At 43.3% G+C, this 22,497-nt stretch overlaps 1 protein-coding gene across 5 annotated transcripts in view; it reads right to left on the bottom strand.

The window, feature by feature from the left end:
• Positions 1-2,685: 2,685 nt before the first annotated feature.
• Positions 2,686-22,497, bottom strand: part of LOC137306183 (immunoglobulin superfamily member 10-like) — a 35,053-nt gene continuing 15,241 nt past the window's right edge. For all 5 annotated transcript variants that reach the window (XM_067975262.1, XM_067975263.1, XM_067975265.1 and 2 more), the window contains 4 exons: positions 13,332-13,460; positions 8,466-8,594; positions 6,934-6,992; positions 2,686-3,438 (listed from right to left, as the gene is read on the bottom strand). In XM_067975262.1, coding sequence (XP_067831363.1) covers positions 6,970-6,992; positions 8,466-8,594; positions 13,332-13,460 — 281 coding nt within the window. In that variant the 3' untranslated portion in view covers positions 2,686-3,438; positions 6,934-6,969. The remainder of the gene's footprint in view (positions 3,439-6,933; positions 6,993-8,465; positions 8,595-13,331; positions 13,461-22,497) is intronic.

Raw genomic sequence — 22,497 nt, 5'->3', positions numbered from 1 at the left:
ATGTGTGCGCTAGCTGGGTCACTTAGTCTCCAAGTCAGAAAACTCAATCACTTCCACCTAGGTTGCTTCAGAAACATCATGAAAATTTGATGGTGCCACAAGAGTCCAGACACTGAGGTCCTCAGAAGATCAAATATGGCAGGCATAGAGGCAATGGTGGTAAAGGCACAGCTAAGGTGGGCTCGTCACTTAGTCCAAATGCCTGATACTAGACTACCCAAGACGGTACTCTGTGGTGAGCTGAAGTTTGGTAAATGCTCTCATGGTGGTCAGTTCAAAAGACCTAAGGATTGCCTAAAGACCAATCTCAAAAAAAAAGTGGCATCTCAACAAGGGAGCATGATGCTCGTGACAGGAAAAAGTGGCAAAAGATGATTCACGGTAGCACGACAGAGCTCGAAGCAAATCGTATCCAGGTAGGTGAAGGAAAGAGAGCACAAAGGAAGTCTAGGAACGATCAGCCCCTCAGGTCAATCTGACATTCCTCATGAACATCGGATGGTACAGTCATATGAGAACCAACAACCTGTATTAATTGGAGACGAGTTATAGACTGTCGTCATCGACAACGATGGAGAAACCATCGTCAGAGGGCATGCGGACAAGATGGCACAACCTCGACCCATGCCTTCTCGGCCCCTTTAACCAAGAAATGCGAATATAACTGGTTAACTGGACAGTGGCCTTAGAGAATGGAGAGGCTCAGAAATGGTCAGTAAAACAAACGTGGAACTGTCTCGTGTATATAGTGATCTGGCAACCAGAGAGAAGGGGCATCACTACCGGTATAACAGTGGGCCCAACAGTGGTGGAGATGTTTGCATTACAGGGATAATTGTTTTAGTAATAATTCTGAATCTAGGTCAGTTTATGTGGCGGTTAAAGCAGAGAAATCCATGGACATAAGCTGCTTTCTTAGGTCAAGGATGTTTGAGGAAACCCGATATGTGAGGTTTTTAACAGAACTTGGAGAACTGCCAGATGCTTAAGAGTTGTTTAAATGTTTGTGTTAGCACTTAAAAATATTGCTGAAACCGTATTAATGAGGAAGTGGTAGAAAACACCATCAAAGGCAAAGCTAATGCTCCAGTCATCTGATCAGTAAGAATGTCAGGAAGAGTCTTATCAACTGGAGCAAGTGGATGTGTCAAAAGATTGAGAGCCCCGTACCGAGAGGCGAGAGAAAGAGTTTGAGATTTCTAACAGTGAATCGGAATGTTAGAAAGGCAGGGAGTGAAGCAGTTTAATGGTAATAATCCAACTGGTTCACGAATGTGCTTTTGGGAAGAGGGCCTACCACCCAGAGGCAGTCTGGCCTACATATAACTCCAGTCAAGCACACTCTGGGGGTTCTCCTGCTCCTCTGCCATAAGTGGGTACAGTAGCATAGTGGTTATGTAACTGGACTAGTATGGAGGCCTGGATTAATAACTCTAGTTAGTTAATGAGTTCAAATCCTGCCATGGCAGCTGGGGAATTTAAATTCAATTAATTAAATAAAATCTAGAATCAAAAAAAACTAGTATCAGTAACAGTGGCTATGAAACTGTTGTAAAAACCCATCAGGTTCACTAAAGTCCTTTAGGGAAGGAAACCTGCTGTCCTTACCTGGTCTGGCCTATATGTAAGGAATCTTACAACACCAGGTTATAGTCCAACAAATTTATTTTAAAATCACAAGCTTTCGGAGATTATCTCTGACGAAGGAGATAATCTCCGAAAGCTTGTGATTTTAAAATAAATTTGTTGGACTATAACCTGGTGTTGTAAGATTCCTTACATTTGTCCACCCCAGTCCATCACCGGCATCTCCACATCATGGCCTATATGTGACTCCAGACCCACAGCAATGTGGTTGATTCTTAATTGCCTTCTGAAATGGCCTAACTGCTAATCACCACCTTCTCATGGGCAATAAATGCTGGCCTTGCCAGTGACGCCCACATCCCATGATCGAATTTTTAAAAAGTGCTGTTTTTTAGGGCTAGGGCGTCTGCCAGGAGTACCTCCATGAAAATTCACCCCCTATGTGGTTGACTCTTTTTAAGAAAAAAGACTTGCATTTCACGACCTCAGGACATCTGAAGTTGCTTAACAGCCAACAAAGTACTTCTGAAGTGTAGTCACTGTTGTAATGTAGGAAACGCGGCAGCCAATCTGCACACAGCAAGCTCCCACAAACTGCAATGAGATAATGACCAGATCATTTGTTTTTAGTGACGTTGGCTGAGGGATAAATTGGGTCTAGGACACCAGGGAGATCTCCCCTGCTCTTCTTCCCAGTGCCATGGGATCTTTAACATCCACCTGAGAGAGCAGACGGGGCCTTGGTTTAACATCACCTCCAAATGGTGGCACCTCCGACAGTGCAGCACTCCCTCAGTACTGGCACTGGGGGTATCAGCCTAGATTTTGTGCTTTAGTTGAGGAGTAGGGACTTGAACCCACAACCTTCTGCCTTAGAGGCAAGTGTGCTACCCACTGAGCCATGGCTGACATCTTAATGTCCTCATGGTAACTAGGATTGGGCAATAAATGCTGCCATGCCCATGGCACCCACACCCCAATAACAAATTAAAAAAGCTTTCTGGCAAGCTCTTGTTGTAGATTATGCCATTTCCATTTTTTACAGGTCAAAATATGCATGGTTCTGCAATGGTTCAGAGATTTATGCACACAAAGGTAGACATTAGGTAAACATTTTCATTTAGCTTTTGGTATACAGGGTTTGGCTTTCTAATCACTCTTGTTAAACTCCATACACAACTGCATCAAAATGCCCCAATCCAGAAATAGGATTACAAGTTTCTGCCTTGTAGGGAAAAATTGCATCAACGCATGAATGGGGGCTGTTCACTGAAGTATTTCTGAATTCTGCGGTTCCAAGATGCAGAACGGCAATGAGAAAATAGAGAAGATCTTGAACTTGGCGTGTCATCGAACCCCTCCCCTGGAGCCGTACGATCCCGGGCTCCTTGGACCACCTCTGCAGATTGACGGAGGCAGTGACTCAGGATCTGCCTCGGTGAGTGGAAGAAGCCTCGTTGCTTTGCCGCCCCGGGCTCATCCAAGACGCAGCAGATGTGTATCTTAGAAAGGACGTTGTCAAGAGATGACCCGGGGTAAAGCTGACGCTTACCTTGAAGACTTGTCCACGGATACGCAATTGAACTAAAAATCTCAGTTACACCAAACTTCTCCTAACAGTCAACACTCCATTGTAATGAACTTTATCAGGTCTCAGTTGTAATACAATAAAGTTTGGAGAGGAGTTTAATAAATGGCCAGACCCAACAAGTTTGTAAAAATAAGGTTGAAATAGAAATATTGTTAGACAATTGATATCGTAGCACAGAGTACATGTTTGTGTATTTTCCATCGGAGTCTTCCTGTGGATTCTGGTTGGATTGTGAAGCTCAGCATTTCATTATCATCCTTCTGAATGTACAATACAAATGGAATAGAAATCAGCATTCATGGCATGGAATGTACAACGCTGTATTGAAGTAACTTCTACATTAGCCGGGCACTCACAGACAAGGATAGCTAAACCATCACTTAAAAAGCCCGTGCACAGGTGCAAAAAGTAATCAAAAAGGCTAGTGGAGTGTTGGCCTTTATCCGAAGAGGGCTGGGATACAAAGGAGAGGGACTTGTGCTTCAATTGTTCAGAGCCTTGATAAGACCTCATCTGGAGCACTGGGTTCAGTGTTAGATACCGCACCTCAGGAAGGAGATATTGGCCTTGGAGGGGGTACGGTGCAGATTCACCAGAATGATACCTGGGATTAAAGGGTTGAATTATGAGGCCAGGTTACTTGAATTTGCCTTGTGTTCTTTTCAGTTTAGAAGGTTGAGGGGTGATCTAATTGAGGCATTCTAAATGTTGAAATGATTCGATAGGGTAGATACAAAGAAACTATTTCCTCTGGTGGAGGGATCAAGAACAAGGGGACACAATCTCAAAATTAGAGTTCGGCTGTTTAGGGCCGAAATGAGAAAGCACTTTTTCACACGCAGGGCAGGGGAAATCTGGTATTCCAGTCCCCAAAAAAGGCTGTAGATGCTGGGACAACTGAAATTTTCAAGACTGAGATTAACAGATTTTTATTAAGTAGGGGATATGGAACCAAGGCCGGTAAATGGATTTGAGGTGCAGATCCGCTATGATCTACTTGAATGGCAGAACGGGCTCGAGGGGCTGAATGGCCTACTCCTGTGTCTATGTTCCTAGCTCAGAGTGGCAGGAGTGCACTAGTTGTACTTCTGGAAGTGGGAAACTGAGGCTGACATAGTCATGTTTTGTTTGCCTGTACAGCTAATTAAAAGAAGCTGACTAAATGCAGAAAATACATGCAGGTCAGTTGGCATCTACGACTAGAATAGAGTGGGTAACGTTTTGGGTATAAACCCTTCATCAGCGCACCATTCAAAGAAGAGTAGCATTCTCTCAATGATCTGGTCAATGCTGCTTCCTCAATGAACGCTACCAGAAATAGATTAACTGGTCATGCATCTAATTGCTGTGGCAGAATGGTTACCCTATTTGTCTACATAGCAATGGTTACTATTCAAATTAATTAATTGGATGTGAACTCTTGAGATGTTTTCAAAAGGTGTGACTAGGACCTGTTTAAATAATGTGTGGTAGCTTAGTGATTGTTGTAATGGACCAGTGACTCAAAGGTTGTGAGTTCAAATCCAACCACGGCCTCGCCCCCTCCCTATCTCTGTAACCTCCTCCAGCCCCACAACTCTGCTCTCCAATTCTGGCCTCTTGCGCATCCCTGATTTTCATCGCTCCACTGTTGGTGGCCGCACCTAGGCCCTAAGCTCTGGAATTTCCTCCTTCAAGATGCTCCTTAAAACCTACCTCTTTGACCAAGCTTTTGGTCCTAATATCTGTCCTAATATCTCCTTATGTGGCTCGGTGTCAAATTTTGTTTGATAATCGTTCCTGTGAAGTTCCTTGGGGCGTTTTACTATGTTAAAGGCGCTATATAAATGCAAGTTGTTGTGAAGTTGAATTCAATAAATTTAATAATTTGTGGGCTGGCACCAGGAACAATGACTGAAAGTTGCTAGATTATTGTCAAAAACCCAACTAGTTCAGTATTGTCCTTCAAGGAAATGAGCTGCCATGCCTACCTGATCTGGCTTACATGTGACTCCAGTCCACACTATGCTGTTGCTTCTCAATGCCCTCGGGCAGTTAGGAATAGACAATAAATACTACCATGCTAGTGCTTCCCACTTCCCAAGAATGAACACCTTTAAATACAAGTATATGTTGCTAGTAATAACTTGTATTTATATAGCAATTTTCACCTCCTCAGGATGTTGTAAAGCCAATGAATTACTTTTGAAGTGTAATCACTGTTTTGTGAGCAAACACAACAGCCAATTTGCACACAGCAAGGTCCCATAAACAGCAAATCAGATGAATGACCAGTTAATCTGTTTCAGATGTGGTGCTGATTGAGGGGTGATTGTTGACCAGGACATCGGGAGAACTCTTCCAATAGCACCGAGGGATCTTTTCCATTCCCCTGCATAGGCAGGCGGGGCCAAAGTTTGACCTCTAAAAGATGGCACCCCCGACAGTGCAGCACTCCCTCCGCGCTGCACTGAAGTGCCAGCCTAGTTTCTGTGCTCAAGAACCCACAGCCTTCTGACTTAGAGGCAAGGGAGCTCAGCCAAATTGACACATATCATCAATACTGATGACATCATTGTGCAGTATGGATGTCAGACATTCCTGACATTGTAAGGAAGCTGAACTAAGAGAACCTTAGTTTCCCACCTTTGGGGAGACGCCATATTTTCTGCGATTTATCTACGGTGGGATAGTGGTTATTTCACTGAACTACCAATCCAGAGGTCATGAGTTCAAATTAGGACAGATATAAAATTGAATTCAATAAATCTGGTAATTTATGGCTTGGCATCAGAAGGAAAAAAAAATGACCATGAAAACAACTGGGATGTCATGGCCTACAAGTGACTCCAGTCCCAGACTATGTGGTTGACTCTTAATGTCCTCTGAAGTGGCCTTGTTGGAGAAACAATTGTTCAAAAAGGCCCTCTACCACCAACTAGCGATGGGTAATAAATGTGGGTTTGCCAGTGTCTCCCGCATCTAATTAAAAACACAAATTTTACTGCGTGTACACTGACTTTCTCATTTTAACACTCTTAATTTGCTTCCAGTTTCAGTAACTGTTTCAAATGGTAGTGATTTCACCAGCCCTGTTTAAATTAAGTATTATAAAATACATCAGGGAAACAAACAAAAGCTGAAACTGTTGGTTTCGAATTATTTTATCTCTGCGACGAGTCTAAGTTGGGATTTTAATGTGGTGACTGCTTCATATGAACAATGACGGACAGGAAAAGACCCTCTGGTCCATCCAGCCTGTCCAGCACAACTGCGATGCCTTGTGCATCACAATATATACACTCCCCATCCCACCTGAAACCATGTGATCTCCTGGGAGAGGCGAAAAACCAGATTAAGACCGCAGGCCAATTAGGGAAAAAAATCTGGAAGATTCCTCCCAGGCCCCCTTAGGCGATCAAAACTAGTCTAGCAGACCTGGTCCTGATTAATGTCATACAGTACCTACATTTTGTATGAGGTGATCTCCATTCCAGCCAGACACAGGTCCAGCTCTCGCTTGAAGGACTTTAGTGAATCAGCATTTACTGTATGTTTCATTACTATTCAAATTTAATACCAATTGCACAGATTCCTTCCCTTGTGTTTTGTGGTCTTTTTCCAATTAGTAGTAGGTGTTTTAGTAGGATCTTTCCCAAGCATTAGACACAGGAGAGTTTTATCCCATTAGACCGGGCTTGATTTAAGGCCATATCTCAACAGTCAAAGGCCTGGGTCTTGTCCCTTGTAACAATATGATTTGTGTAAAGACTCACCTGTGGACTGTCACTTGTTCAAATGTAAGGATAGGTTTACTTTGCCAAAAAATTGATAACTGCAACAATACAAAGGGAAAACAACTCAGCTAAATTGCCTGTATCGAGCAATCACAAAAACACACATAATAGGAATGCACTATAAGTGATAATCTATCTAAATATATTTTAAAATCTTATGTCCTTGCACACTTATTATTTATAAAACTTTACTTCCTGTTCATGCTTTTGTCACATCAGCCTTTTCTATTATAAATTTCTATGTTTATAATGGTATCTGCCTATGTAAACTTGTCGTAGTTTAATTACACCCTCTCACATGTGGTGGCATGGGAAAATCTCAGTTTTCCATCTCCCAACTCCTCAGCCTATACTGCAGAGACCAATTCTGCTTCCCACATTGCTGTAATAGTTTTTCTATTTAACTATAAATAACAATATCATATCAAGGGCTCACATTGGGCTGTAATTTGCAGTAGCAGGGCATCTAACGGCATCTGCTGCTAGTTAGACTCACCCGTGCACATTTAGGTTTTAAAATTTTTTTCGTGGCACGTTGTTGAAAGTGCGAACTGATAACGTCGCAGTGAGGGAAACGGCATCTGGGACCTGCGTGAACAGGGCACGCAGCTGTGTAGCTCCTTAACTGATCAGATTGAAGGATTGTGAAGTTAACAGCGCAAGGACTGAGAAGGAATTGTAAATTAGAGTGGCTGGATTCAATGTCAAATCAGGTACAGAAAGAGAAATAAAGTGAGGGAAAGAAAGATTGGATTAAGAGAGAGAAGAAAAAAGGGACAAAAAGTTGAGGCAGACCGTGAGCTGCCGTTTTCGCAAAGCTAATGGTGGAGCCGTGTATCTCAGACAGCAATTTTTGGATTTCTGCATTTAACTGTACATCTGCTCTCACCTGAAGCTGATGTAGCACTTGTGCATAAATAGCAGAGAGTGCCATTAGCTTCACCATTACTTTGACAGGAACTTATGACCCATTATGTTTGCATACCCTGCTCCAATTATCCCTCGACTTTAACCCTGCTTCACCTGAAGACTGTACTTAATCTTAATCTTAACTCCCTGTGCACAATGCCACAGCAGATTGACTAGTCAGAAATATATGTTTCATCATGAGGAATGAAACAAATCTTTGGAAACTACTTCCAAGTTTGATAATTACTTGTTTGGAAAAAATGCATTAGTGGGGCACACAGGAAATTAACACAGAGATATTCATGGATGAAAACTTAACACAGTCATATAACATTCCACTTTGGGTTTTCACCTTGGTTGAAAGAGTGCATTCATTTTACATGGCTTAGCATCTCCGCTAATCTAATTTAACAGAGGAAAGTCATATCAGGGTAATAAACATTCATCAGCTAATATTGGCATAAATAATTTATAGGCTCTAGTTACCAGAACAGATCTTTGCCACGTGTGTATAAATATATACTCTGTTAATTGGTTTGTCTATTTGGGAATAATTGGAACATTCACAAACATGTCTTACAATGTTGAGTGAATAATCTTACCAGGCCGTTGTCCTGGGGCGCACACGTTCTTATGTATGACAATGGCAAAGATTAAGATTAAATTGAAAGCCAGCACCGTTACGAAAGATAGACATACCCGATATCCTTTACAGAGTACAGTCAGAAGATCTGTAAAGCAGAGATCAGACCAATACAGTCATTGGGGAAATAAAAAGCAAAATGGAAAAGACTTAATTTTTTAGAGGCAAAGTGGAACAGGATTGATGTACCAAATTCACCCAGCCGCTGAGGAATTTTGTTTGTGCCTCTCCTAAATGACCCAAATTATTATTTATTAGTAAGGAATCTTACAACACCAGGTTATAGTCCAACAAATTTATTTTAAAATCACAAGCTTTCGGAGATTATCCCCTTCGTCAGATGATTGAGTGAAAAGGTTCTCAAATCGCATATCTTATACTATACTGGGACAGCATCACACCAATCAAAAGGTGTCGTTGTTATTCAAACAGGCCAGTCACGGAGAACAGCACGTCCCAGTACACTGGATATACATTGTGTCAATTATACAGGCAGGCAGAAAGAAACCCAAAATGGCAGAGAGAGAGAGAGAGAGAGAATATTAAAAAACATAAATTTTTTCCCCCTTTTTGCTGGTGGGGTTACGTGTAGCGTGACATGAACCCAAGATCCCGGTTGAGGCCGTCCTCATGGGTGCGGAACTTGGCTATCAACTTCTGCTCGACGATTTTGCGTTGTCGTGTGTCTCGAAGGCCGCCTTGGAGAACGCTTACCCGAAGATCGGTGGCTGAATGTCCTTGACTGCTAAAGTGTTCCCCGACTGGGAGGGAACCCTCCTGTCTGGCGATTGTTGCGCGGTGTCCGTTCATCCGTTGTCGCAGTGTCTGCATGGTCTCGCCAATGTGCCATGCTCCGGGGCATCCTTTCCTGCAACGTATGAGGTAGACAACGTTGGCCGAGTCACAGGAGTATGAACCATGTACCTGGTGGGTGGTGTCCTCTCGTGTGATGGTGGTATCCGTGTCGATGATCTGGCATGTCTTGCAGAGGTTACCCTGGCAGGGTTGTGTGGTGTCGTGGACGCTGTTCTCCTGAAAACTGGGTAACTTGCTGCGAGCGATGGTCTGTTTGAGGTTGGGTGGCTGTTTAAAGGAGAGCAGTGGAGGCGTGGGGATGGCCTTAGCGAGGTGTTCGTCGTCATCGATGACATGTTGAAGGCTGCGGAGAACATGGTGTAGTTTCTCCGCTCCAGGGAAGTACTGGACGACGAAGGGTACTCTGTTGGTTGCGTCCCGTGTTTGTCTTCTGAGGAGGTCTATGCGATTCTTCGCTGTGGCCCGTCGGAACTGTCGATCGACAAGTCGAGCGTCATATCCCGTTCTTACAAGGGCGTCTTTCAGCGTCTGTCGGTGTCCATCGCGTTCCTCCTCGTCTGAGCAGATCCTGTGTATTCGTAGGGCCTGTCCATAGGGGATGGCCTCTTTGACGTGGTTAGGGTGGAAGCTGGAAAAGTGGAGCATCGTGAGGTTGTCCGTGGGCTTGCGGTAGAGTGAGGTGCTGAGGTGCCCGTCTTTGATGGAGATTTGTGTGTCCAAGAAAGAAACCGATTCTGAGGAGTAGTCCATGGTGAGTTTGATGGTGGGATGGAACTTGTTGATGTTATCGTGCAGTCTCTTCAGTGATTCTTCGCCGTGGGTCCATAGGAAGAAAATGTCATCGATGTATCTGGTGTATAGCGTTGGTTGGAGGTCCTGTGCAGTGAAGAAGTCGTGCTCGAACTTGTGCATGAAAATGTTGGTGTATTGGGGTGCGAATTTGGTCCCCATGGCTGTTCCGTGTGTTTGGGTAAAGAACTGGTTATCGAAGGTGAAGACATTGTGATCCAGGATGAAGCGGATGAGTTGTAGGATGGCGTCTGGAGATTGGCTGTTGCAGCGATGCCGTCATCGTGGGGGATACTGGTGTAGAGTGCCGAGACGTCCATCGTGGTGAGAAGTGTTCCTGGTTCAACTGGTCCGTGGGTGCTGAGTTTTTGTAGGAAGTCTGTAGTGTCGCGACAGAAGCTGGGGGTTCCCTGTACGATGGGTTTCAGGATGCCCTCGATGTATCCAGAGAGGTTCTCACACAGGGTTCCGTTGCCTGATACGATAGGACGTCCGGGTGTGTTGGCTTTGTGTATCTTTGGGAGGCAGTAGAAGTCTCCCACGCGGGGAGTACGTGGGATGAGAGTGCGTAGGATGCTTTGAAGGTTTGGATCGAAGGTCTTGATCAGTTTGTTGAGCTGGTGGGTATGTTCTTTGGTCGGATCTGCGGGTAACTGTCTGTAGTGTTCCTGGTTGTCCAGTTGTCGGTATGCTTCTTTGCAGTAGTCCGTTCTGTTCTGTATGACAATGGCTCCTCCTTTGTCCGCTGGTTTGATGACGATGTTTCGGTTGGTCTTGAGAGCGTTGATGGCGTTGCGTTGTGCTCGGGTGACATTCTGGACTGTCTTCTGAGTGCGCCTGATGAATCTGGCATTGACGCATTTCCTGACAGCTTGGGCATACATGTCAAGCTGAGGGTAGCGACCCTCCGGAGGAGTCCAGTTTGACTCTTTCCTCTTCGGTTGCTGTACCGTGGATCCCTCTGTCTGCTGTTCTGGATCATTGATTGTCTCATTGGGTTCGCTGTTGAAATCTTGGGGTTTGTGGTAGAATTCCCGGAGCCTCATTCTCCTGATGAACTCCTCTGTGTCTGCCGCGAGACCGATGCGGTCCATTTTGCTGGTGGGGCAGAAATTGAGCCCTCGGCTGAGAACCTCGATTTCATCTGGTTGAAGGGTGTGGTCGGACAAATTGATGATAGACTTCCCTGTGGTTGTAACCGTTGTACCGGGGGAGGCTTGGTTGATGCTGGTGGTGATGCCGAGTTTCTCAAGCTTCCTGCTCTTGGTTTTCATGGAGGCAGTGTAGTTCCGTTGCCTCGTCTGTTTGGCCGTGTCTCTTAGCTGGTCTGCTGTGTCCTGAGTACAGGTTGAGAGTATGGACTCTATCTTGGTTTCGAGGTTGCGGCGTCTGCTGTAGAGTTGGTGTATGAGATGGTTGCAGAGTGTGCGAGAGGTACGACGGCAGAGTCTCTCAGCGTAATCTGAGTTGTATGTGGACTTGAGTGGGTTCTTGATCTGTGACACAGACATCAAGTTTTTACAGAGCTGCAAGAAAGCAGACAAGATCCTGAAAGGACTACAGATCATCGTTCGCAGCAAGTTACCCAGTTTTCAGGAGAACAGCGTCCACGACACCACACAACCCTGCCAGGGTAACCTCTGCAAGACATGCCAGATCATCGACACGGATACCACCATCACACGAGAGGACACCACCCACCAGGTACATGGTTCATACTCCTGTGACTCGGCCAACGTTGTCTACCTCATACGTTGCAGGAAAGGATGCCCCGGAGCATGGTACATTGGCGAGACCATGCAGACACTGCGACAACGGATGAACGGACACTGCGCAACAATCGCCAGACAGGAGGGTTCCCTCCCAGTCGGGGAACACTTTAGCAGTCAAGGACATTCAGCCACCGATCTTCGGGTAAGCGTTCTCCAAGGCGGCCTTCGAGACACACGACAACGCAAAATCGTCGAGCAGAAGTTGATAGCCAAGTTCCGCACCCATGAGGACGGCCTCAACCGGGATCTTGGGTTCATGTCACGCTACACGTAACCCCACCAGCAAAAAGGGGGAAAAAATTTATGTTTTTTAATATTCTCTCTCTCTCTCTCTCTCTCTCTCTACCATTTTGGGTTTCTTTCTGCCTGCCTGTGTAATTGACACAATGTATATCCAGTGTACTGGGACGTGCTGTTCTCCGTGACTGGCCTGTTTGAATAACAACGACACCTTTTGATTGGTGTGATGCTGTCCCAGCATAGTATAAGATATGCGATTTGAGAACCTTTTCACTCAATCATCTGACGAAGGGGATAATCTCCGAAAGCTTGTGATTTTAAAATAAATTCGTTGGACTATAACCTGGTGTTGTAAGATTCCTTACATTTGTCCACCCCAGTCCATCACCAGCATCTCCACATCATTATTTATTAGTGCCCACTCACTCAATCCCTGCATTGATCCCCTGAATCATTATAGATTATTAGCGATTTCTCACTCTGCCCATCCCTTCACTCTCTGCACCTTGTGTTACAGTACTATTAGTGACTCCTCACTCTCTCCTTTCCCTTACCTGCTGTTCAGTGTGTTACAATACTATTAGTGACCCCCTCATTCTGCCCATCCTCTCAACTTCTGCACATTGGGTTATGGTGTTACTAGTGACTCCACTCTATCCCATCCTCTCACCTCACCCCCTGCACATTGTATTAAAGTATTATTAATGACTCCTCAGTCTCCCCTTTCCCTTGCCCCCTGTTCAATGTATTACACTATTATGAGTGACTTCCTCACTCTGCTCCATCCCCTCACCTCATCTTGAATTATGATCTAGTATTGTTAGTGACCCTCACTCTATCCCATCCTCTCACCTCACCTTCAATGTACTACAGAATAATTAGTGACCCCCTCACTCTCCCATTCCTTTACTCTCTATATAGTATGTTATAGTATTATTAGTGACCCCCTCACTCTATCCCATCCTCTCACCTCACCTTCAATGTTCTACAGAATAATTAGTGACCCCTCACTCTCCCATTCCTTTACTCTCTATATAGTATGTTATAGTATTATTAGTGACACTCACCCTCCTTTGTGCCCTCAGGTGCGTATATATGTATGCAAATGTGTATAGGTGTACGTGTTTGGATACCTACATATTAATATATATGAACGTCATGTGTTAACTCTCAGTACTCTGGGCCTTTGTGCAGTATCTAATACTTACCATTGGTTTCATATCCAACAGTTTGATGTTTTTTAAGGATGAGAATAGCAAAGGCAAAAATGCAAATCAAAGCCAGAAGAACTGAAAGGGTCAAAGTAGTGTTGTACATTGTACACATTCTGTGGGTGCCTGTAAAAGATGGATTCAGTGATCAGTTTTATATATGAACACATGTAATCTTGAACTCAACTTATTTGGCAATATAACCCAGTGTTCTATTGGCTCTGCTTATTGCTCCCTCTTGCTGTTCGGATATGATGAATGACCAGTCAACCAATACCTCTAGTGTCACTTAATTCCTCCCGTGGCAAGTTCTATCCCACCCCATGGAATACACTTTCAGTACCTTGCATTTCTATGTATTAAACTGCATTTGTCGCTGAACACACTAGGTGCAAACACAGTCAAGTTGTATTTGTAAGATTTTAACTGCCTCCTCTGAGTCCAAACTTGTTGTCATCTGCAAACTTAACAACCTTTGATTGAGACTGAAATTCTATGTTATTTATGCAGGACATTTAATTCCTGGTTCCACTGGAAATGGTGCAAATCAGAAGCAAACTTAAGATACCTAAACCTTTACAAATCTCTGGTTAGGCCCCAACTGGAGTATTGCATCCAATTCAGGGTATAAAACTTTGGGAAGAATGTTAAGGCCTTGGAGAGGGTGCAGAGGAGATTTACTAGAATGGCACCAGGAATGCGACACTTCAGTTACATAGAGAGACTGGAGAAGCTGGGGTTGTTCACCTTAGAGCAGAGAAGGTTAAGGGGAGGTGTTCAAAATCATGAAGGGTTTTGATAGAGTGAATAAGGAGAAACTGGTTCCAGTGGCAGTATGGTCGTTCACCAGAGGACACAATAATTGGTAAAAGAACCAGAGGTGAGATGAAGAGATTTCTTCTTATGCAGTGAGTTGTTATAATCTGGAATACCCTGCCTGAAAGGGTGGTGGAAGCCGATTCAGTAATAACTTTTAAAAGAGAATTGGATAAATGCTTGAAGGGGAAACATTTGCAAGACTATGGGGAAAGGGCAAGGGTGTGGGACTAATTGGAAAGCTCTTTCAAAGAGCTGGCACGGGCATGATGGGCCAAATAGCCTCCTTCCGTGCTGGATCATTCAATGATTCTATACCAGAATGTGGTTAGAATTAAGAAAGATCCACAACAAAGAAACAAACAAATACATAAAATGGCTGATTACTACAGTAGACCAGCAACAATAACTCGCATTTATATAACATCCTTAATATCCAAGGGGCTTCACAGAGGCGTAATAAAAAAAAATGATGCTGAGCCAATGAAGGAGATATTAGATGGGGTGACCAAAAGCTTAGTCCAAGAGGTGGATTTTAATAAGGGACTTAAGGAAGGAGAGAGAGAGATGGTTTAGGGAAGGAGTTCTAGAGGGTGAGGCTCAGGCGGCTGAAGGCACAGTTGGGTTAATGGTGGGGCAAAGAGAGGATGCATTATGCAACAAACCAGAGGAACCGGGAGTTTGGAGAAGGGCCATTAGGGGGTGGAAGAGATTACAGAGATAGTTTGGGGTGAGGCCATGATGGGATTTAAACATGAGGATCAGAATTTTAAATTTGAGGAAGCACAGGGATGATGGGTGAGTGGGACTTAGTGCACGATAGGATGTGAGCAACAAAATTTTGTATGAACTGAAGTTTACAGAAGGTGGAGGAAGGGAGGTCGGCCAAGAGAGTATTATAATAATCAAGCCTGGAGGTGACAAATGCATGGATGAGGGTTTCAGCAGCAGATGAGCTGGGGCAGTGGGATTAGTTTGGGATTTGGTACAAGTTAGGATACGGGGCAGCAGAGTTTTGGTTGAGCTCCAGCTTACGGAGGGTGGGAGAAGGGAGGCCGGCCAGGATAGCATTGGAAACAGTCGAGTCTACAGGTAACAAAGGCATGGATGAGGGTTTCAGCAGCAACGGGTTGAGGCAGGGGCAGGGGTGGGTGATGTTATGGAGGTGCAAGTAAGCGTCTTTGTGAAGGAGAGGATTTGGAGTCAGAAGCACAGCTACCCCATTCCAACATGATAAAGAATTAAGTCAGAACATCCCGTTTAAGGGAACAAAACACAGAAGGAGAGTGAAACAAATAATAGAGAAACAAAAAAAATCCTGAAATAACATCATTGGATACCAGCAGATGAATTTTGAAATATTCATCTGAATATCTTCTTTAGTGAGGTATTAATTCGTTAAACATAATTGAGTTGAACAGCCATTAAAATAAGAGTGAGGAATTCAGGAGAACATTTTGCCTGTTCATACGCTATTATCCCACACCATAGTTCAGAGATTTTGTACTTTATTGATTAGGGTTGTAAACTTGATAAGGATGCTGGACGTCATCGTGGCATTATCCTTGGTTTAAATCCAGCAGAGATTAATAGGATGAAAGTCATCTGTTCAATGGTCTGTCTTGATGGTGGGAGACACTATCGACCTGCAGAGATTGTATCCTTTACAGTTGTTTGTTCTGTCTTATTAAGTTGTCTTTTATAAAATTGGCTGGAGCAAACCTTTTTGGGGGCAGGAGCCTACAGCACAGAACTGGGACTACCCAGCATTTGACACTAAGTTTTAATCAATGATTGTATGGAAAGTAGAAACATTACAGTGTAGAACTGAGTGGAAGAACACTTAATGTACTCACATGGCATTCCCTTTTCTGCTATTTTAGTGGAAGCCTTCGCCCACTTAAAAATAAACAGTGTGTTTTAAGTAGGGGACAGAGGAATTCCATATCAACAGATTAAGTGTGTCCTCTAATACAGCCAACAGTGATTTTTAGGCTTACATCTGTTAAGATTTTCTACTGCAATCGTTCATCAGAACTTCAAGACTATTGCCTTATTAAGTTTTACTTAGGGGATATACTTATTGTGGTGGTTTAATATAATTTGGTGTCAGGCTTGGCTCAGTGGTAGCACTCTCACCTCTGAGTTGGTAGGTTGTGGGTTTAAGTCCCACTCCAGAGCTCATAATCTAGGTTGATGCTTCAGTGCAGTATTGAGGGAGTGCAACACTGCCAGATGTGCTGTCTTTCAGATGATAACTTAAACCAAGGTCCCACCTGCCCTCTCGGGTGGATGTAAAAGATCGCACGGCATTATTTTGAACTAGAGCAGGGGATTTCTCCCAGTGAGCTGGCCAATATTTATCCCTCAACCAACCTCACTAGTAAAACAAATGATCTGGTCATTTATCATATTGCTGTTTGTGGGACCTTGCCATATGCATATTGGCTGCCACGTTTCCTACATTTGAAGTGTAGTCACTGTTCTACTGCAGGAAGATATCAATGGACTGGTCAGGTGGGCACAAAAATGGCAAATGGAATTCAATCCAGAGAAGTGTGAGGTAATGCATTTGGGGAGGGCAAACAAGGCAAGGGAATACACAATAAATGGTAGGATACTGAAGTGTAGAGGAACAGAGGGACCTTGGAGTGCATGTCCACAAATCCATGAAGGTAGTAGTTGGTTAATAAGGCATACGGGATACTTTCCTTTATTAGCCGAGGCATAGAATATAAGAGCAGGGAGGTTATGCTAGAACTGTATAAAACACTAATTAGGCCACAGCTAAAGTAATGCGTACAGTTCTGGTCACCAGATTACAGGAAAGATGTAATTGCACTAGAGAGGGTACAGAGGAGGGTTTACGAGGATTTTGCCAGGACTGGAGAATTTTAGCTCTGAGGAAAGATTGGATAGGCTGGGATTGTTTTTTTTGGAACAGAGGAGGCCGAGGGGAGACTTAATTGAGGTGTATAAAATTATAAGGGGCCTAGATAGAGTGGATAGGAAGGACCTATTTCCCTTAGCAAAGGTGTCAATAACCACGGGGGCATGGATTTAAAGTAATTGTAGAAGGATTAGAGGGGAGTTGAGGAGAATTTTTTTCACCCAGAGGGTGGTGGGGGTCTGGAACTCACTGCCTGAAAGGGTGGTAGAGGCAGAAACCCAAAACTCATTTAAAAAGTATGTGGCTGAGCACTTGAAGTGCTGTAACCTACAAGGCTACAGACCAAGAGCTGGATTAGGCTGGATGGCTCATTTTCAGCTGTAACAGACATGATGGGCCAAATGGCCTCCTCCTGTGCTGTAAATTTCTATGATTCTATGATTCAAAAGTACTTCATTGGCTACAAAGCACAAGGGACGTCCTGAGGTCATGTAAGGTGCAATATAATTGCAAACTCTTTGTTTCTTCTTTCTAATTCCAGTAAATATTTCAGTACATTTTGTTGGTTCATTGGTTCTATATGAAATGAGTTGGGACAGTGTGGGCGTGCTCCCATCTCCATTTCACATCAAGAACATAAAGAGGTGAGAAATGGCAACATTAATTCTGCAGCATTGTGTTTGCTTTGCTGAGACAAATCAGAGGAAGCTATTTACTCGACATGCTTGAAGCCATTTTTTCATGTCCGTGCTTTTATACTGGTAAATTTCCTATGCTGTTGCCCATGGTCAGTTAAGAAATATCAGCATTTTCTAAGAGACAAGATGTCGATCGAGTTGAGAGACACTTTGGAAACTCTCTCCACAGAGCCCCGAGTGGTTAGAACCTAAAATTACATGGTGGCAGCTGCCATAGCAAAACTAAATGGACAATGTGGACTTAACAATCTACAATCGTAAAAGCTGACAGAAAATGTTCCAACAACAAAGTATGTAGGCAAGATGTGCATGTCCTATGCAAGATGTTTCATAATGTACCTGTCATATGTGAACATATTAATTAAGAGCAGGAATAGGCCATTTGGCTCCTCAAGCCTGCACTGCCATTTGATAAGATCATGGCTGATCTGATTGTGACCTCAACCCTACTTTCCCGTCTACCTACTATAACCTTTGACTCCCTTGTTAATCAGGAATCTATCTAACTCAGCCTTAAAATTATTCAATGACCCTGTCTCCACTGCTCTCTGGGGAAGGGAGTTCCACAGACTCACAAATCTCTGAGGGAAAAAAAAAATTGCTCATCTCCGTCATAAATGGGAGACCCCTTCTTGAACATGCTCCGTTACCTCAAGTGTTTGATACTATCTGTATGTCTTCTGTCACCTTAGTTTAATACTAATGGGGGCAGACCTTACCAAAAATGATCAGCAAGTGTGCAACCACTGGAAAGGATATAGAGATGATAGAGCAGTTTCACTCTCACTGAGGAGTATGGGTAACCTTTAACTCCATTAGCTTGAAAGTGTCATTGAGAAATGATCACTCTATGTGACCATTCTCTCAATTGTTTGTTACATGACATAAAATAGCATCCTCTCCAACACACCCATGAACAATGCCAGAGGAAATCTGCTAGGAATTTTATAAATGATAAGTCCAGTGTCTGTTTCCTGGCTGTCACACTTCAAGGGCCACAATTAACTTTCATGCCACACTCGTAAAATAAAGTGTAAAGCAACAAAGGCAGCAATTTCGAATACAGGAGCCACAATGTCTGCAGGCTCGTTATACGAACAGACAAATTAAGAGCAGGAGTAGGCCATTCGGTCCCTCGAGCCTGCTCTGCCATTTGATAAGCTCATGGCTGATTTGATGGTGACCTCAACCCTACTTTCCTGTCTACCTACGATAGTCTTTGACTCCCTTGTTAATCAGGAATCCATCTAACTCAGCCTTAAAAATATTCAATGACCCAGCCTCCACCGGTCTCTGGGGAAGGGAGTTCCACAGACTCACGACCCTCCGAGAGAAAAAATTTCTCCTCCTCTCCGTCTTAAATGGGAGACCCCTTATTTTTAAACTGTGGCCCCTAGTTCTAGTCTCTCCCACAAGGGGAAACATCCTCTCAGCATTTACCCCTTCTAGTCCCCGCGGGATCTTCTATGTTTCAATAAGATCACCTCTTGTTCTTCTAAACTCCAATGTATACAGGATCTCCTGTGGCACTGCAAATGGGAAGACAAGACCAAGTGTAGTCTCCGGGTCAAATGGGGTTAGAGGTCAGGGGATAATTGGACAAGGGTGCACTGGCATAATTCAGCCGCCATTTTAAAGTCATAAATTCTGTGCATATTTTTATATTTCCTACATTACAACAGTGACTACACTACAAAAGTACTTCAGTCCATTACAACAGTGGGACCACTGTTCACCATGCACATAAACATTTTGGTCTCTGGATTCAGAAGTACAATTTCAAAATATGCGGCTGAGACCAAATTTGGGGTATAGTTAATACTGAGGAAGACTGCGACAAAATATAGGAAACCGTTCATAAACTTGCAGAATGGGCATATAATTGGCAAATGAGTTTCAATATAGATAAGTGCGCTGTATTACGTTTTGGTAGGAAGAATAAGGAGGCCACATACTCCTTGGAAAATAGAGTCTAAATGGGGTAAAGGAGCAGAGAGATCTGGTGGTATAGATACACAAATCACTAAAAGTAGTGACGCAGGTTAATAAAAAAGCAAACAAAGCATTGGGGTTCAATTCTAGAGGGATGGAATTGGAAAGCAGAGAAGTTATGTTAAATGTGTATAGAACCTTGGTTACCCCACACTTGCAGTACTGTGAATAGTTCAATAGTTCTGGCCTCCGTATTATAAATAGGATATAGAGGCACTGGAGGGGGTACAAAAAAGATTTATTAGGCTGATCCCAGAATTGAGAGGTTATACCTATCAGGAAAGATTTGAGCAAGCTAGGGCTCTTTTCTCTAGAAAAGAGAAGACTGAGGGGTGACCTGATAGACGTCTTCAAGATTATGAAAGGGTTTGATAGGGAAGACATACAGAAGATGTTTCCACTTGTGGGGTAGACCAGAACTAGGGGACCATAAATATAAGATAGTCACTAATAAATCCAATAGGGAATTCAGGAGAAACTTCTTTACCCAGAGAGTGGTGAGTATGTGGAACTCGCTACCACATGGAGTAGTTGAGGTGACTAGCATAGATGCATTTATGGGGAAGCTAGATAAACACATGAGGGAGAAAGGAATAGAAGGATATGTTGTTAGGGTTTGATGAAGTAGGGAGGGAGGGAGGGAGGAGGCTCGTATGGAGCATAAACAGTAGCGTGGAACTACTGGGCTGAATGGCCTGTTTCTGTACCGTGCATTCTATGTAATTCATTGCTGAAAAGCACTTTGGGACATTGTGAGATCATGAAGGGTGCGATATAGATTTTTCTTTATAAATGTGTATGTCCACATTTATAAAGGGAACTGCCTTTGCCAGTGTATTACATTAGAATTACACCCATCTGCCAGTTCTTCCACTGCAGCATCTACACTGGGGAGGGTGTAATTATGGTGTAACAGGTTTACATAGGCTGTTTCCATTATAAAATTAGATATAGAAGGAAATGTTCACTTTCACCACTGGGCGGAAAACTGGTGGTAGCAGATTAGTTGTCCATTTTACACCCTCCCCGATTTTCCTTTCTATTGAATTCAATGGTAAGGAAATTTGGTTGCGGTTAAAATTGGGCCAGTTTAATATTGCAAGGGGTAAAAATTGGGCTGGGTTAAAATTGGGCAGTTAATCCACTAGCCGCCTGTTTTCCACATGTAAGTGAAAATGACCACATTAATTTTATAAAGGGGAAAGTTGACAAGAAGTGCTTGCAGACATCATATTTTTTAATATATTACAGATAGATCAATTAAGAGCATAAGAATGTAAGAAATAGGAGCAGGACTAGGCCATACGGCCCATCGAGCCTGTTCAATAAGATCATGATGTGGAGATGCCGGTGATGGACTGGGGTTGACAATTGTAAACAATTTTACAACATCAAGTTATAGTCCAACAATTTTATTTGAAATTCACAAGCTTTCGGTGGCTTCCTCCTTCCTCAGGTGAATGTTGTGGAATGTTGTTTTCCACAACATTCACCTGAGGAAGGAGGAAGCCTCCGAAAGCTTGTGAATTTCAAATAAAATTGTTGGACTATAACTTGGTGTTGTAAAATTGTTTACAATAAGATCATGGCTGACCTTTGACCTCAACTCCACTTTCCCGCCCAATCCCCACATCCCTTAATTCCCCGAGAGTTCAAGCATCTATCGATCTCAGTCTTGAACATAGTCAATGACTGAACATCCGCAGCCCTCTGGGGTAGAGAATTTCAAAGATTCACAACCCTCTGAGTGAAGAAATTCCTCCTTATTTCAGTCCTAAATGTCTGACACCTTATCCTGAGACTATGTCCCCTAGGTCTAGAATCTCCAGCCAGAGGCACAGCCTCTCAGCATCTACCCTGTCAAGTCCTCTTAGAATCTTATATGTTTCAATGAGATCACCTCTCATTCTTCTAAACTCCAGAGAGTATAGGCCCATTTTACTCAATCTTTTCTCATAGGACAACCCTCTCATCCCAGGAATTAATCTAGCAAACCTTCTTTGCACCGCCTCTAAGGCAAGTATATCCTTCCTTGGGAAAGGAGACCAATACTTTACACAGTACTCCAGGTGTGGTCTCACCAAAGCCCTGTTCAATTGCAGGTAGACTTCCTTACTCTTGTACTCCAACCCTCTTGGAATAAATGCCAACATATCATTTGCCTTTCTAATTGCTTGCTGCACCTGCATGTTAACTTTCTGTGTTTCATGTACAAGGACACCCAAATCCCTCTGAACATCAACATTTAATAGCTTCTCATATTTAAAGAATATTCTGTTTTTCTATTTTTCCTACTAAAGTGAATAACCTCACATTTCCCCACATTATACTCCATGTGCCGCGTTCTTGCCCACTCACTTAACCTGTCTATATCCCTTTGCAGACTCTTTGTGTCCTCCTCACAGCTTACTTTCCCACCTAGCTTTGTATTGTCAGCAAACTTGGATACATTACACTCAATCCTTTCATCTAAGTCACTAATATTGGTTGTAAATAGCTGAGGCCCAAGCCGATCCCTGCTGCACCAACTTGACAATAACCTGTTTATTCCTACTCCTGTTTTCTGTCTGTCAACTAATCCTCAATCCATGCTAATATATTACCCCCAATCCCATGAGCCCTAATCTTGTGTAACAACCTCTGTGTGACATCTTATCGAATGCCTTTTGAAAATCAAAATATACTACATCCACTGGTTCCCCCTCATCTACCCTGCTAGTTATACCCTCAAAAATCTCTAATAGATTTGTCAAACACGATTTCCCTT

This window comes from Heptranchias perlo, chromosome 42, assembly GCF_035084215.1.
Source record: "Heptranchias perlo isolate sHepPer1 chromosome 42, sHepPer1.hap1, whole genome shotgun sequence".
Taxonomy (NCBI): domain Eukaryota; kingdom Metazoa; phylum Chordata; class Chondrichthyes; order Hexanchiformes; family Hexanchidae; genus Heptranchias; species Heptranchias perlo.
Note: the sequence above shows the minus strand (reverse complement) of the source record. Positions and strands in the feature narration are given on the sequence as shown.